Here is a 16595-nt window from a genome sequence, read left to right as displayed (position 1 = left end):
AAGGGATTGGGATTCATTGCAATGCTCTTGCAAGTAAATGGCATGGACTCAAAGGCATTAATGCTTTTACTGTTCTACTCACATTTTGATTCCATGAATTCAATGAGAAAATTAGATCTCCACAAGATTAATGATTACCTTTAAAATTATGGCATTTGAGACCACATGGGTAACCAATAAAATTACCATCTTGCTCCAAAAGGAAATAACTACTAAATCATCTGACTTTTACATTCAGATTGTAATTAAATATCTAGATTGATCTCCAAGTAGGTTAATTATACAAAAGCAGAAGAAGTAATGAACTGAATATAGATTATCCTGCACTTTAAATAAATTATTTCAAGTCAGAAAAGTCCAATATTTTTCAGTTCTTTTGGGTAATTGACAAATTTCTGATGGAATATTACAACGGAGATAATGATGTGACCTCTTTCTGAACAAGATAGTCCAAAAATGAAAGTTAGAATTTTAAAATCTCTTCGATCAGACCTTTGTCTTTTCATTGGTGTAAAAGCAGAATTATATGATGATGAAACAAAATATTTTTAGGCAAGGTAGTTACCGGTTTAGCACAACAGAAAATGATAGAAATAAAGTTTGCTCATCATTAAGTATAATTAGCCACCAGAAAACTGTCAGGTATGGAAAATTCCTCTTTATCCACTTCCCATATATCAGACAATGCTTTCAAACCAAATATATTGGACTCTGCTGCAATGAAACTCCGACAATTGTTTAGTCATTGGTCAACTCAGACTGTCCAAAGTCTTGATACAGATTCAACTCAAAACATTGATTGTGTAGCGTGTTGGGAATGAGAGCAGCGCAGAGATTGAAGCTAAGGTATCACAACCAACTAGTTTAATTTGAATATCGCTCACAGCCTTTGAGTTTGACTCCATTCTGCCCCTTGCGCACCAGTGCTCACGTCATGATAAAGCAAGCACATACACGCCAATCTGGTCTGTACCAGAATAGATGGTCCGGCAATACCATCCTTGCTGCAGCTGTCCCACCGCCTGCATGTTACAAGCGTGACCAGTTTTCTGCTGCAATTATGTGTGCCACCACACAACCCTCCCCCCCCTTGTAGAACCATCACCCATAGTCCTGTGATGTGTCATGGGTAAGGTCTGTTGCTTCGGCAGCCGTCCTCTGCATACTGGTGGGTGGGACCTGTGTCGGCTGGGACAAGTCCAAGTGGGCAGTTTCAATAGATCCATTGTGAATAGCTTCTCTTTGCCCCTAATGTCGAGAGCCAAAATGGATGCGTTCCTGTGCAGGACTTTGTACAGTCCCTCATAATGCTGCTGAAGGGGAGTCCTGTGCGGGTCTCTGCACATGAATACATAGTCACAAGCGGCCAAGCCGGGGGGTGGGGGGGGTGGGGAGCTGCAGGATGGCTGACCATGCCTCAATGGCTGTGGTGGTGCAAGTGAACCTAGTTTGTGCCACAACCTCTCGAGGAGGGCTGCGGTGTCATTGTTGTGCTTAGTTGAAGGTGGGAAAAACTGGCCAGGGACTGAAATTGTTTCGCCATTGATCAGTTACACAGAGGAAGCACCAAGGTCGTCCTTGGGCACCGTGCTTATCCCCAGTAGCACCCAGGGTAGTTCATCCACCCAGTTGGGCATTTTTAGGCATGCTATCAACTCTGCCTTGAGGTGGCAATGGAACCTTTTGACTAGGCCGTTTGCTTGTAGGTGGTAGGCCGTGGTACCACGAAGCTGGGTACACAGGTGTTTTGAGAGCTCCGTCCACAGGGCGGAATTGGGCACCTCAGTCTGCCGTAATGTCTGCTGGTACACCAAAGTGGGAAACCCAGGTGGAGAGGAAAGCCCTTCGCACATCTCTGTGGTGGCATCTGGGATAGGTATGGCCTCCGGCCAACAAGTGTACCTGTCCACCATTGTGAGCAGGTAACGTGATGCTCGGGAGACTGGTAAGGGCCTGACAATGTTGATGTGTACGTACGGTAACCTAAGGGAAGGATTGTTGAATTCTTGTAGCTGGTGTTTGGTGTGTCACTGGACCTTACCTGCCTGGCAGTCTATGCAGGCCTTCGCCCATTCTGTGATCTGCTTACACAGGCCATGCCAAATGAATTTCATTTGACACCAGTCGCTCTTTTGTCGCACCCCTCCATCCGCACAACCCACAGACCACGTCGAAAACTGTCCTCCTCCATTGGCGGGGCTGACCAGCAGAAATGTTGCAGAGAAGCATTGCGCCATTGGTGTCCAGCGGGAGGTCTTGGAGCTGCAAGCCTGTGATTGTTGGTCTGTAGTTGAGTGTCTCTGGATTGTCCAGTTGTGCGTGGGCCAGACCATGGTAGTCTATGCTCTGTGACAGGGCATTGACTGTGGGTCTGGAGAGTGCGTCTGCAACCTCGTTGTGCTTTCCCGACAAGTGTTGGATAGCAGTGGTGAATTCAGAGACGTAGAATAAATGTAATTGTTGTCGGCAGACCACGGGTCGGAGGACTTCGAGAAGCCGAAAGTTAATGGCTTGTGATCGGTGTAGAGAGTGAACAGACGCCCTTCCAGGAAGTAACGGAAGTGATGGATGGCCAGCTAGAGGGTGAGCAGGTCCCTGGGGCTTTGTGCATGTTTTGAGCGCCATAGGGGTTATATTGCTTATCTCTGCCCTGTATCCTCAAGGAACCTGCAGCCTGAAATGCTGTCCAAAACGTGAAGGCAGCTATTTTGTCAGCCAGCCAACACAGCCACTAATGGCAGTTGGCCACGTTGTTTTCTGTTAATGAACATGGCTGGGAGCACCTGCGGGTAAACGCCGTCCCAACATTAGGGATAGAAACACCATTTGGGATTGGACCTCCCTGCTTTCTGGTGGGGATCGGCCTACTCACATGGTGGACTGGACTTGGGCATTGTCCTTGGTGGTGGCCGTGAGACACAGTTGACAGAGTCTACTGTCTCGTGTTTAGAATGGTAGAGGATGTACGCACGTACTGCAACCTTGCGCAGGTCGCTGAAATCCGCATCAGCCAACAGGAGCCTGATGTCCTCGAGTAGCTGCTTGAGGAACTCTTGCTCGAACATGAGGCAGGGCTTGTGCCCTTCCGCCAGCATGAGCATTTCGTCCATGAGGGCCGAGGGGGTCCTGTCGCTCAGGCCACGCAAGTGCATGAGTCTTGCTGCTCGCTCGGATCGAGAGACCATATGTGCTAATGAGGAGGTTTATCAGAGCCATGTATTTCTTTCTTCTGGCAGCATCTGAATAAGGTCATCTACTCGTGAGGTGGTTTCCTGGTCAAGCGAACTGATGACGTAGAAATATCTCAACAAATCAGAGGTTATCTGTTTGATCTGGAACTGGCCTCTGCTTGGTAGAACCAAGTGCAGGGCCTGTTTGTCCAGAAAGTCGGCAGCTTCAACACAACAGCACCTACTGCTGCTTGTTGAGTCTTCAGGATGTGGAGACTCATCGGGGTCACCAAGGTAGCTTGTTGTAAGTGAGCACAGCGAAGAGTCTGAAGCGGCAGGCTGTGCGCTCAGGTATCACAACTAACTGGTTTTATTTGAATCTTGCGCACAGCCTTTCAGCTCGACTCCATTCCACCCCTCACGCACTGGTGCTCGCGTCACAATGACGTGAGCACCTATGCGCCCTTCCGATCTGTACTGGAAGAGATGGTCCCACCACACCATCCTTGCCGCGGCTACCCTGCTGTCCACGCGTAACAAGCGGAACCAGTTTGCTGCTGCAATTATGTGCATCACTACCTATGTATGCTGTCTGGGCTGTTCAGCAAAGAATTACTGGAGGAACTCAAGATTCCAGCATCTCCAGCTTTTGTGTTTCACCAAACAAACTTTATGTGGATAAGTTCCTGAATAACTGTAATGGAACCCATCTACAAATACATCTATACTTTCAAATGTAAACCTTACTTTACAAGAACCTTTATCACAAACCAAAAGTTATTCATGAGAAAAGACCACATAAAGGTAGTTTGTATTTTTTTTTAGTGTTGAAACTTCTGGGGTGATAATGCAAACACAGAGTGTCTCTGAAATGACAAACATGGTTTTAAGGAAACCATGCAAGTGTGCATTGTGCATTTTCACAATCGGTGCATCACATCGGTCATGCAGGTTTAGAATTGCCTTGATGCAATAGTTCCATGAAGATGGGCACTGTTAGAAGTGCATAAATAATCTATTGCGAGTGTTTGCCTTCTCCTATATCCAGGCACAGATAGTTTCTACAGCAATTTGTATACATTCCTCTTCCTTCCTGTTAACAATCTTGCTTGGCATGTTCATTTTAGGAAGCAATTGAGCTTTTAAACATGTCCAGAACAATTCTGCAAACTTGTAATTTTTAATCAAAAGGGTATCTTCAAAAGATAAGTAAGTGGCATGAGGTATGATGGGAGAAAAGTAATGTTTAATTTTAAGATGTCACCATATCTGGGCTAAATACAGTTGAGTACCCCTTATCCGAAATGCATGGGGTCAGAAGTGTTTCGGATTTTAGATTTTCAGGATTTTCAAAACCATTTTCAAAAATGCACTCGTTCACTCAGACATGTTTCCACATGCACAAATTAACTGAAATAGACATATAGTGAAAAGTCCACACTCAATAATGCACAACTTACTTCCACTACGTCCCGTTCTCTGATTGGGTTTTTCTGGACGCTATTAAGTATTACCTTATGGGTCCACAGACCAAAAACATTTTGGATTTTGGATCATTTCAGATTTTGGGTATTCGGATAAAGAGTACTCATAATATATTTTTCCCCAGTTGTACCAGATAATTTCAATAGGGAGAAAGGAGAATGTTTGAAAAATGTTTCCACTGACTCAGTAAGTCTTTTACTCCTGCATGCACTGATTGAAAGCAAATGCTGTTACTAAGGCCACCCATGGCATTTTAAATGAAAATGTAGTTAGTTGTAAGTACTGAAACTGCTCTTGGTTTGGAGAGAGAATTTTGATTGGTTTCTGAATTAATTATGGAATTCAATATTCTCCTAGTTCGTAAATATGGGCAGTCTCAGTGAATCAAAATCAATGTCGATTGTTCGCATGAGCAGAGAGAATACTGACTGAAGACTGCTGGCAACTGCACAGCCATTACTCCTAAATGCAAGTCAGTTGTCTGATTGATGAGCAAATATGATACAAAACTTATTTTCTACCTCCAAAATAGAACTTATTGTGTCATCTATCTTGAACGTAGATCAGTACAGCACAGTACATGTCCTTCAGCCCTTAATGTTGTGCCAGCCTGTATAAAACTACTCCGCACCAGTCTAATCATTCCCAACCTCACAGGCAAATACCCTCCATTTTTCTTTTATCCATGAGCCCATCTGATGTGAGGCTTATCGGCCTATAACTTCTTGGATTAAATTTATTTATTTTTCTTGAACAAAGGTACAAGAGTAACTGCTCTCCTATCCTCTGTCTTTGTAATTATCTGACGAGACAGTGCAAAACTGAGACAAGAGATAAATGCCTCATCCTTGAAATGTAGTGATAGGTAGAAAGGTTGTGATCAATTACAAAGCAGACCAAGATTGCAGGGTCATTATGTTGGTGGAGGCAAGGGGATTAAAGCTATTACTTACAAAGCTGGAGGAAGAATGGGCTAGGTAAGATTATACATTGAATAGACCAGAGAACAATACAATGCAGGAATAGACTATTCAGCCTATCATGTGTGTGCCCAACCATGATGCCAATATAACTACTACTATCTGCCTGCATGTGGTCTGCAATCCCTGTCTGTTCCTGTGTCTGCTAAATGGCTCTCAAACAATGTAAATATGGAATACAAATTAGACACAACAGTAATGACTCACACCAACAAATCTATTCAGTTTAAATTCACATCACTATGATTCCCAAAACTTTTCATGCCTTATCTTATCAAGTTCCTATCTTCCATGGCCTCAAATCATTCCAAGATTCAGCTTTTACGACCTTTTGTGAAGTAACAAAGACTCCTACCTCAATGTGATGCCTTTGTTTCATCACTATCTTAAAAGGATAAACCTTATTTTAAAATAACAACCTCCAATTCCAGATTTCACCACAAGAGGTGCAATGCCCCGCCACAACCCCTTCCCCCCCCCCCCCCCCCCACATCTATCCTGTCGTCACCCTTGTGTTTCAATCTAGTCAATCTCCTCCACATGCTCTTTCCACCCTGGAGTGTGAACAGGTCATGTAGCAGCCCACAGGGAACTGGGGTTCACTGGTCGGGTGTTGTGCTGACCCCGCCCCCATCTGCTCACTTATAACCCTGGTTTCCTGCCTAAACCCAGAACCCTTCCAAAAGCCACTGCGAAACCCTACCCATAGTTATAAGCTAATAAAAACATTTGTTCTCCCTCCAGTCATGAGAGCTTTTATCCGTGCTATACAGCCATAGCAAGTAAAGATGAATTATCGACGTTCCTCAAGGTATAAGTGAAAAACAGACAGGCATCAGTATTAAAAGATTGGTGAAAAGGGAAGAATGGGAGGGGGAGGAATACAGACCAACAGAAAAAAAGGTATTAATTGGATAGCATAAGGGGACAGAAGAGAGAAACGGTGAGAATTGATTGAGGGAGGTGAGAGAGAGAAAGGAAAGGATACACAAGGAAAGATGGGGTGGAGGATGGGGCAGCTAATGGAAACCAGCAAGTCAATGTTAATGCCATCCAATTGGAGGGTTCTCAGACGGAATACGAGGCGACATTGTTCCTCCAATTTGTGGGGATCTCACTTTGACAGTGCATGAGACCACGGACAGGCATGTTGGTAAGGGTGGGAACTGAAAGGTGGGGGTGGGGGGAAACATCGGGAGATCCCCACTATTGCAGCAGACAGAGCCAAGGTGCTCAATGAAGTGATTTCCCAGCCCACGTCCAGTCTCTCCGACGTAGAGGAGATCACAATGGGAGCATGGGATGCAGTAGATGAATCCTGGAGATTCATAAATGGAAGGACTGTTTGGGGTCCCGAATGGAAGTCAGTATGGCAACCAGAATTGTGGCTTAGCCAATGTCCTTCAAAGTTGCACCATAATTTTCTTGCTCTTATATTAGTGTCCCAGCTAAGGAGAGAAGGTAACATGTACTTTTATTTACCACCTGATCCACCTGTGCCTCCACCATTCAGGATCTATGGACTTGTGCATCAAGATTCCACTGTTTATCAATATCAACTAGGGTCTTGCCATTAATTGTGCATAACCAATCATTATTAGTCCTTACAAAGTGCATCATCTTACGTGAATCTAGATTCCATGCCATTGCCGAACCCATCTTACCAACTGATCAATAACATTCTGAACCCGATGACTATTCTTCTCACTCTCAACAATACTAGCATATTTTTGTGAAACTTCTAAATTACTACTGTATTTGACAGCATAAAAGACCCACTGGCATATAAGCCCCCATTTCAGCAACAATTTTTAGGAATTTAAATTTTTTTAGTGTACACGTTTAATTGTATTTACAGGTAAGCAGATCCATGTTTTAGTGTATTTAAGGGTAAGCAGGTCTCACAAGACATGGCCTTGGTGACCACCATGTTGTATTTGGCATTGATTCATTGAAAGCAAACGCAGACAAACAGGTATGTGTTCCTTTTATGTCCGGGATAGTAGCACTGGCAGCACTTGGTTGCGTAGGGGGTTAGGGTCAGGGGTGGAGGGCCTTCAAGTGCTACCCTGGGGGATCCTTCCCTCCTTCCAAGATACCCGGCCTTGGTGGCAATACTGGGTGGAGAGCAGGGGATCCCTCCCTCTCTGATATCAGGACCAGGCACCAAACCAAGCAGACAGCGGGGGAATCCTCCCTCTCTGATACTGGGGCCAGGCAGCAATACTGGGTGGACAGTGGAGGATCCCTCCCTTCCTGATACCAGGGCCAGGTGGCAATACCATGCTTTCCAAAATACGACCGAGGAGCTTTGTTTGGACCAATTTTTTGGGGGAAAAAAGTGGGTCTTATATATGCTGTAAAATACTGTAGTTATACTGTACCTCCTGCATTCATATCCAAATCAATATCCAAATTGTATCCGAGAGAAGCTGGCTCACAAAGAGAGCCTCATCAGCAAGTAGAGTGTAGCATTCCCTCAACAAAGACATTGCAAATTCAGAAGCTTATGGTTCATAAGCAATCATGCCATTAATTCAGTCAAATACACTCACTTTGGTTTAAAGAATTTTAGCAAGGGCATTGTTAACTCGTCAAAGAATGGTGGTATTAAACAACGTACAGCAAGTATTAAATTCCAAAGCTATAAAATATGTAGTTATGGTACAAATTAAACAGTAATTGACCATTACTGAAAAAAAAACAGGCCTTTCAGCCCATCCATTCAGCACTGAACCACCACTGCCTAGTGCCAATGACCAGCACGCAGACCACATCTCTCCATACCCGTCAATGTCAAAATTGAGGCCACATTCATCACTTCATCTAGCAGCTCATTTAACACTTACACCACTCTCTACATGTGGACGATCCCCCCCTAATGTTCCCTTTAAACATTTTCACCCTTAACCCACATCCTCTAGTTCTTGTCTCGTCTAACCTCAATGGAAAAAGTGTGCTTGCATTTGTGTTATTTATATCCCTCAATTTTATATACCTCGATTAAATCTTCTCTCATTCTTCTATGCTCCTGGGAATAAAGTCCTAACCTTTTTGTTAAAAAAAAACTTTCTCTATAACTTAGTCCCTCAGATCCCAGCAACATACTTGCTAATCTTCTCTACACCCTTTCAATGTTATTAAAATCATTCCTATAGACAAATGACCAAAACTGCACACAATTTAGCCTCATCAGTAAAACAAATAAAAATGCCGGCACTGCCAGAGCTCATTTAGTGGCAGCTCTGTGGCTGTTGCAGACCCGAGAGAGCAGGGAGCGGACACTCAGTGTTGCTCTGAAGGTCCTACAGCCTGTTAGAGGAGCCAACATTTTTTTAAAATCATGTAACCACAGAGGTTTATGCCCAAGATGGCATTGCCTGTGCTGGGCAGCATACTACGAAGGGGGTTGCACACTCTGAGGAAGCTGTGGACTAGCGCAGGGCATCAGAAATTGGGGGAACACTCCCTGTTGAGAACGAGATGCCTGGGAAACCACCATACAGGAAGGAGCAAACCAACAAGGCTCTCAGTGGCTGAAGGACCCTACAGGACAGTGACCATGACAGCAGACCAGCAAGGGGCTCAGTGGCTGAAGAGCCCACACAGGGCGCACCGAGGCTGCAGGCTGCTGGAGACTGGCTTATGGGAGCCAGGTATTGGAACTGGGATTTGAGAGTGTGTCGAGGCCAAGAAGAGCTCTCAAAGGGCCTTGGGTGCTGAAAGCTCCCTGGTCGTATTGGAGGTTGGGATCTGGCACACAGGTTGTCAATGAATTGCATCTGTGAGGCTGCAGAGGCATTGGGACAACTGAAGGTAAATCAACAGCGTCTCTGATGGGACTCTCTTTTAGTGATCTTTCTCTTATTATTGGGGGGTCTGGGCAATGCTCATGGCAACTGTTTGCTTACTTTTATGGCAGGCAAAAGTTGATATATATATGCTATATTACACTTTTTGTATTTATTACATCACAACAAAAGGAACTTCAGCCACATACCAAACGCTCGCTTTAAGACTCATCTACCTGTGACACCACTTTCAGTGCAAAATATATTTTTCTTGCTTTTATCCAAAATGTATTTGCACAAATAACTTTATGTCAATGAGAAAATGAACAGAAGTGGGAAATTAAAGTATTTCATGATTAAATTGCCCTTTCCAATATCTCTTTCAATGCTTTAACAAGTGATTGTTTATGGCTAAATATAGCAATGAACTATTAGGTTATCAACTTTGAATTATTACAGATACTATATATAAATGTCGTATAAATAGAGATTAATATTAAATAACCTTAACATCATTGATACAATTAATTAAGATCAACTCATTGAAATTAAAAATTATATTTTTAATGGAATCTTGCTGATGACGTTATGTTATAATTTACTATCGCTGGTGACAGTCATGCTCTCAGTTCTTCTCCACTTGTCTATTTCATCAGGAAATATCTTTCATTATTCTCATATCAATCATCGCAGTATGTTGTAAACTTCAGCCTCTCTGTAATGTCAGAGAAGGTCACTTCTAATTTGGGAATGTGGTTCAGTGAAGTTGGTTCCCAGATGTGTTGTGTATCAGGAAATTTCCTCTTGATAAATCACCCACTTTATTTATGATAAAACACTCAGGGCTTAGGTCTAATATATTTTTAAAAAATAATTTATTGGTTGCCATGGTGACATGAAAATGAATCTTCATGAACCAATGTGAAAGTAATCAATGCTGGTAGTTAACAAGTTGGATGAAGAATATTTCCCCTTGTATATCACACCATAGTATGTACAGTATAATATTTAATAAACCCATTGACATTATATAGAATGAGATCATTGAAATAGCTACTCTGCCAAAGGTAGGTCTCAGCAGAAACTGATCACTAAAACGATGTAATTTGAATTTAAATATACCATTTTGTAATTATGTTCTAACCTATATTGTCATTAGTATTTGTATTGAATTTTTCTTCAATTACTTTTGCCAAAGTTTATTCACCCAAAGCAATGGCCTCCACTGCTTCAATAGGCAGTGAATTCCACACATCCACCCATCACCCTCTGGGAAAAGCAGTTCCTCCTCATCTCTGTCTCAAATCTATTACCCTGAATCTTGAGGCTATGGCCCCTAGATCTAGTCTGCTCACCAATGAAAACAACTTACCTACCTTCGTCATTCTCTTTCATAATTTTATATGTTTTTATAAGATCCCCTCTCATCTAAATTCCCAGCAAGTAGACAACTCAATCTCTCCTCAAAGACCAGAATCATACACGGTTCTCCAGGTGCAGCCTCACCAGTACCTCGTACAGTTGCAGCATGAGCTCCCTGATCCTAAATTCAATCCCTCTAACAATGAAGGCTAACATTCCATTTGTCTTTTTGGTAGCCTGCTGCACTTGCAAACTAACCTTTTGCGATTCATACACAAGCACTCCCAAGTCATTCTGGATGGCAGCATGCTGCAATCACTTGCCAGTACCATTGCATTGCTAATCAAGACTATTCTACAAATTGATTTGTTACAAGATCAAACCAGCAACCACAAAGAAGGCACATCACACAGGGGTAAAGATGAACAATTACTTTATTAACAAAAATTCACCTTCAAACTTTAATTCAAAAACCCCCTGTAGAGCACGTTGAAAGAATCAAAGGCTTGTTGAACCGAACCAAGGCTTTTATTAACAAAAGACTGGAGCTTATCACATGTAAGTCAACCAGTCCAGAATGATCTGGGTCTGGCTAGGAGCAACCCTTTAAGACCTGCCAATAGGCATGGCTACATTCTCAGCCAATCACAACCATCCTATACTACAATATATACATATGCACATTGGTGATAGAATCCATACTATCACAATCACCCCTTCTTTGAGAACTGATACCGGGGTGAATAGAGGGCTATATAAAAAAAAATAGGGGGGGAAGGCTGGTGGGAGGTTAAGGGCTGTAATGGTTGGGGGGCCTGATCATCTAGCATGATCGCCGTGGTGCTGGGATTGGGGTCGCTGGAGTCATGTCACTGGCGGGTTCATTGGGTGTGGCCACCACCTCGCTCAATTCCCCAATGGTGTTGTCGACAGGCTGGCCTGAGTTTGATCCCTCTGTTCAAACACATGACCTAGGAGAGAAGGATTTGGAGGAGGTTGGGTTGGGAGCAATGGCGGGTCTGATCTGGCCTGGGCTAGGTCCCTTACCAAGACGGTGTCCTCCCGCCCGTCTGGGTACTCAATGTATGCATAATGTGGGTTCTCATGGAGCAGCATCACTCAGTCAACCAAAGGGTCATTCTTTGAGTACCAGACGTGGCGCCACAGGAGGACAGGTCCGGGAACCGTGAGCCATGCTGGCGTGGTTGTTCCCGATTCGGATTTCCTCTGGAAAGAGAACATCCTTTCATGGGAAGTGGCATTGGTCACGGTGCATAGGAGGGAGCGGATGGAGTGTAGGGCGCTAGTGAGCATGACCTGCCAGCGAGCGGTGGGGAGACCTTTGGACCAGAGGGAAAGCTTAACCGCTTTCCAGATGGTGGCATTCTCTCTTTCGACCTGACCATTACCACATGGGTTATAGCTGGTGGTCCTGCTCAAAGCAATACCACGCTCCAGGAGGTTCTGCCTTAGCTCAGCGCTCATAAACTAGGATCTCCGGTCACTGTGGATGTAACTGGGGTACCTGAAGATGGCGAAGATGCTATGCAAGGCCTCTATGACTGAGGAGGCAGTCATGTCCGAGCAGGGCACAGCGAATGGGAAGTGAGAATAATCGTCGATCACCGTAAGAATGCAGGTGTAACGGTTGGTTGACAGTAGGAGCCCCTTGAAGTCCACGCTTAGACATTCAAATGGCCGGGTGGCTTTGATGACGTGGGTGTTCTCCGGACGGAAGAAGTGAGGCTTGCACTCAGCGCACAACAGGCAGGCTCGGGTCAGTTGGCGCAAGTCCCCCTGGAAAGCATGCCTGGCGGGTCATTGAGCTTACCAGGCCGGTACAGTATGTTGTAATTGAAGGTGGAGAGTTTGATTCTCCACCTAGCGATCTTGTCGTTCTAGATCTTACCTCGCTGGGTGCTGCTAAACATGAACGAGACCACGCGTTGGTCGGTCAGCAGTGTAAAGCACCTGCCAGTGAGGTAGTGCCTCCAACGATGTACTGCTTCGACTATGGCCTGGGCCTCCTTCTTGACAGAGGAGTATCAGCTTTCAGGGCCTGGAGGGTCCTGGAAAAGAAGGCTACCAGCCGGCCGGCCTGGTTCAAAGTGGCCGCCAGTGCAAAATCAGATGCATCACTCTTTTCTTGGAACGGAACGGCCTCATCGATGGCATGCAACGTTGCAGCGGCGATGTCTGATTTGATGCAGTCGTAGGCTGCTCTGGCTTCTGTTGACGGGGTAGGAGGTGGTCTTGATAACTGGCCGTGCCTTGTCGGCATAGTGTGGAACCCATTAGGCGTAATACGAAAAGAAACCCAGGCAGCATCTGAGTGTCTTTTGGGTGTGGGGGTGTGGCAAGTCCATGAGGGGACGCATGCGGTCAGGGTCTGGCATTACCACCCCGTTCTCCACCACGCAACCTAGAATTGTGAGCCGAGTGGTCTGGAAGACAAACTTGTCGAAATTGTAGGTTAAATTCAGCTGAATCGCAGTCTGAAAAAATTTCTCGAGGTGGGCATCATGATCCTGCGTGTCATGGCCACAGATGGTGACATTGTCCAGATACGCGAAAGTAGCTGTTAGCCAATTCTGGTCTACCATCTGGTCCATTTCCCTCTGGAAAACCACAACACCATTTGTGACCCCAAAGGGTACCCTGAGGAACTGATACAGCTGCCCGTTCACTTTGAAGGCCGTGAAAATTTGGTCTTCTTGGTGGATTGGGAGCTGCAGATAGGCCAACATAAGTCAATGGTGGAGAACACAGAGAACTGGGCGACCTGATTCACCACATCCGTGAGAGGGGGTACGCATAAAGAAGCGTGAAATGGTTGACTATCTGGCTGTAGTCAACCACCATCCGCGGCTTCTCCCTGTTTTTAACAACCACCACCCGGGTTCGATAATGCCCTCATCCTGCAGTCTGCGCACCTTGCTTGTGATGAATTTCCTGTCTTCATAACTATACTGCTGGCTTTTGGTGGCCACTGGTTTCCAGCCAGTGGTTGAGGTTTGAGAAGAGTGCTGGAGGAGCGACCCGCACGGTGGAGAGGCTACAAGTGGAGCACCAAGGCACGGGGGCTGGTGGTGTGGGCTTTCACTGGCAGGAGGCCTCTGGGATGGAGTGGTTGCAGACAGAGAGTGGGGCATGGGGCCGCCCATAGTGCAGGGAAACAGTTCGGAACTGGCACTGAAAATCCAGACCCTGCAATATGGGAGTGTACAGTTGGGGGAGGTTTAACAGTTTAAAATCGGTAAATGTGATGCCCTGGACTTTCAGGGTCACTACACAATACCCCTTTACCCCATTCGAGTGTGATCTGGTCGCCAATTAAATCTTCTGGTCAGTGGGGAGAATAACCAGTCCACAACGGTGGACCCAGAGTCAAATAAGCAATTAGTATGGTGTCCATGCACTTTAATCAGTTCCATTGCTTTTGTGAGGGGATGGGGGCAGTCCTGGTCCAGGGTCATTGATGCAGCGACCCGTGCTGGAAACAGTGAAGTCTTGCGTGATGATGTCACGCAGCGTTGGGCCTGAAGTACACTACATGTGCATGGTGACATCACAGAAGCAGTCAGGCTGGAGCTGTCAGCATTGAGTAGCTGGGGCTGCTATCTGCAGCCTGCTGAGGGCGTCAGCCTGCCAACGGTAAATGCTGGGGGTCACTGCTTGCAGTCGGCGGTGGGGCGGTGGAGCTGCCTCAGCTCATTCGACTGGATTCTGGCCACATAAGCATCCCAAATGAGATCGTCAGTGGTCTCAGCAGCAGTTCTCTCTGTGCAGGTACAGACCAGTGTACCTTAGTGCTTGGAGATAAGCTTTACAGGACTCACCAGGCAGTTGCCTCCTGGTCACTAGTTTGCACTGGGCGTAGACCCTGTTTACCGCTCGTAGAGTCCTTTCAGCACCTTCATGGCTGCGGCATAAGTGGCTGCATTGTGGATGCTCTCATAGACTCTTGGGGACACCATAGACATTAATACTAGTAGTCGATGGGCATCCTCCACCACGGCAGGGTCAGAGAGTTGTAGGTAACCTTCGAAACACCTCATCTAGTGCTTAAAGTCATTCGGAGCTGTAGCCGATTGCGGGTCGATGTTGAGGCGTTCCGGTTGCAGCATACGCTCCATCCCTTGAAAACTTTCAAGTTAATAAAATTGTAGTGCATGTCGAAAGAATCAAAGGCTTGTTGATCCAAACCAAGGCTTTTATTATCTAGAAGACTGGAGTGTATCACATGTAGGTCGACCATTCCACAATGATCTGGGTCTGGTTCGGAGCAACCCTTTAAGACCTGCCAGTAGGCGTGGCTACACTCTCAGCAAATCACAACCATCCTATGCTACAATATATACATATACACATTGGTGATAGAATCCGTACTATCACACCCCCCCCCCCACCCCGCTTTTATAACAATGTCCACTGGTTACTATGCAAATTTCTATAACAGCGTAAACTAACAAATTCCCCAGCCTAAATATAACATATGTAATTAAAGTCTAAGTTATATTTCCAACCAGCTCACAGAAAAACTTAGACACAAAACATACAAGACTCACAAAACTTCGATCTCAACTGAAGCAAAGATCATAAACAAAATTCAGTTTGTTTGGTAAACTGAAGCCAAAAGATCTTTGAGAGAGAGAGCACAAAATTCGATGTTGTCTTCTTATGTTGCTTGCAGAGAGAGGTACAACTGGCTTGGTCCAGATTCTTCTGGCTGCCTTCGGAATGTTCATCCCTTTTAAAATGCCCAACATTCTAAACTGTCTTCCAGACCATGACTCATGCTCTGGGCCTTCTTCCACTCCACAACATCCCCAGTGGTGGTTTAATTTTTAGATCATTTTCTGCACATGCTCAGTCTGTCTCCCATTCTCTCAGCAGTCCACCTTCACCTTGGATCTCTAAAGCAAACTGTCACTTTTCAACACAAAACCACACAACACATAGGCCAATACACAACACAGAACTCTGTAACACAGTAGGCCAATTTGCATGCAGGGACTAGATAAATCAATTTATATTTTATGATACAGAATCACTGAATATTTAAGTGTATTTTATAATTTTTTTCTGTAATTATGTGCACTTTTCCTTGGAAATGTTAAGCAGATGGTGTCCTTTGTAATGATGTTTGGCATGGCTCTTTCCAACATTTGTCACGACTCCAGATACCTCCCTATACAGAATGTGTCGGCAGGCTAGTCTTTCACTTGGGGATCATATCTGCATGAAAATGGGATTATATGATCTGAAGATGCTACTTGGCACCAAAATGACAACTGATGCACATGCCTGTGAGATAATTGATTGCAGAGGAAGTCACACTGGTGAAAGCCGGACATGACTGAACACATACTAAAAGTTCCTGAGAAACTCTCCACCACCACTACTTAAAGTGGCCAGCTGGAGAAGCAGACTCAATAGCCTAATAGACTGGTTTTGGTTTTGTATTTCTTCATGACTCGCAAATTATCCTACCTGTCACTGTCAAGGTAACCAAGGGAGTGAACTTGTAGATAACCAAGAAAATTTGTAGATGCTGAGGTCTGCAGCAGTAAACAAAAGTATATACTGTAATGAACTTGTACATGTCCAGTTCCATCCAGTCACAGCAGGAGAGATCTAACAGTTTCCTGTCTGCTGTCCAGGAGATACTCCATTCAAAGAGCAACAGGCAGTATGTGCTCAAGAAACTTCAGGGATTGCAGGCTTCACATTTTGTGCCATTGACTGCACCCCATGGTGTGGTCATTTTGCTAACAGTGGCATGTACAGGAACTGCATGTGATTCC

At 45.0% G+C, this 16595-nt stretch overlaps 1 protein-coding gene across 3 annotated transcripts in view; it reads right to left on the bottom strand.

Annotated features, from left to right (window-relative positions):
• Nucleotides 1-15492, bottom strand: part of kcnq3 (potassium voltage-gated channel, KQT-like subfamily, member 3) — a 192944-nt gene extending 177452 nt beyond the window's left edge. For all 3 annotated transcript variants that reach the window (XM_069921648.1, XM_069921646.1, XM_069921649.1), the window contains exon 1: nucleotides 15357-15492. In XM_069921648.1, coding sequence (XP_069777749.1) covers nucleotides 15357-15388 — 32 coding nt within the window. In that variant the 5' untranslated portion in view covers nucleotides 15389-15492. The remainder of the gene's footprint in view (nucleotides 1-15356) is intronic.
• Nucleotides 15493-16595: the final 1103 nt, after the last annotated feature.

Source organism: Narcine bancroftii, chromosome 2 (genome assembly GCF_036971445.1).
Source record: "Narcine bancroftii isolate sNarBan1 chromosome 2, sNarBan1.hap1, whole genome shotgun sequence".
Lineage (NCBI taxonomy): Eukaryota > Metazoa > Chordata > Chondrichthyes > Torpediniformes > Narcinidae > Narcine > Narcine bancroftii.
Note: the sequence above shows the minus strand (reverse complement) of the source record. Positions and strands in the feature narration are given on the sequence as shown.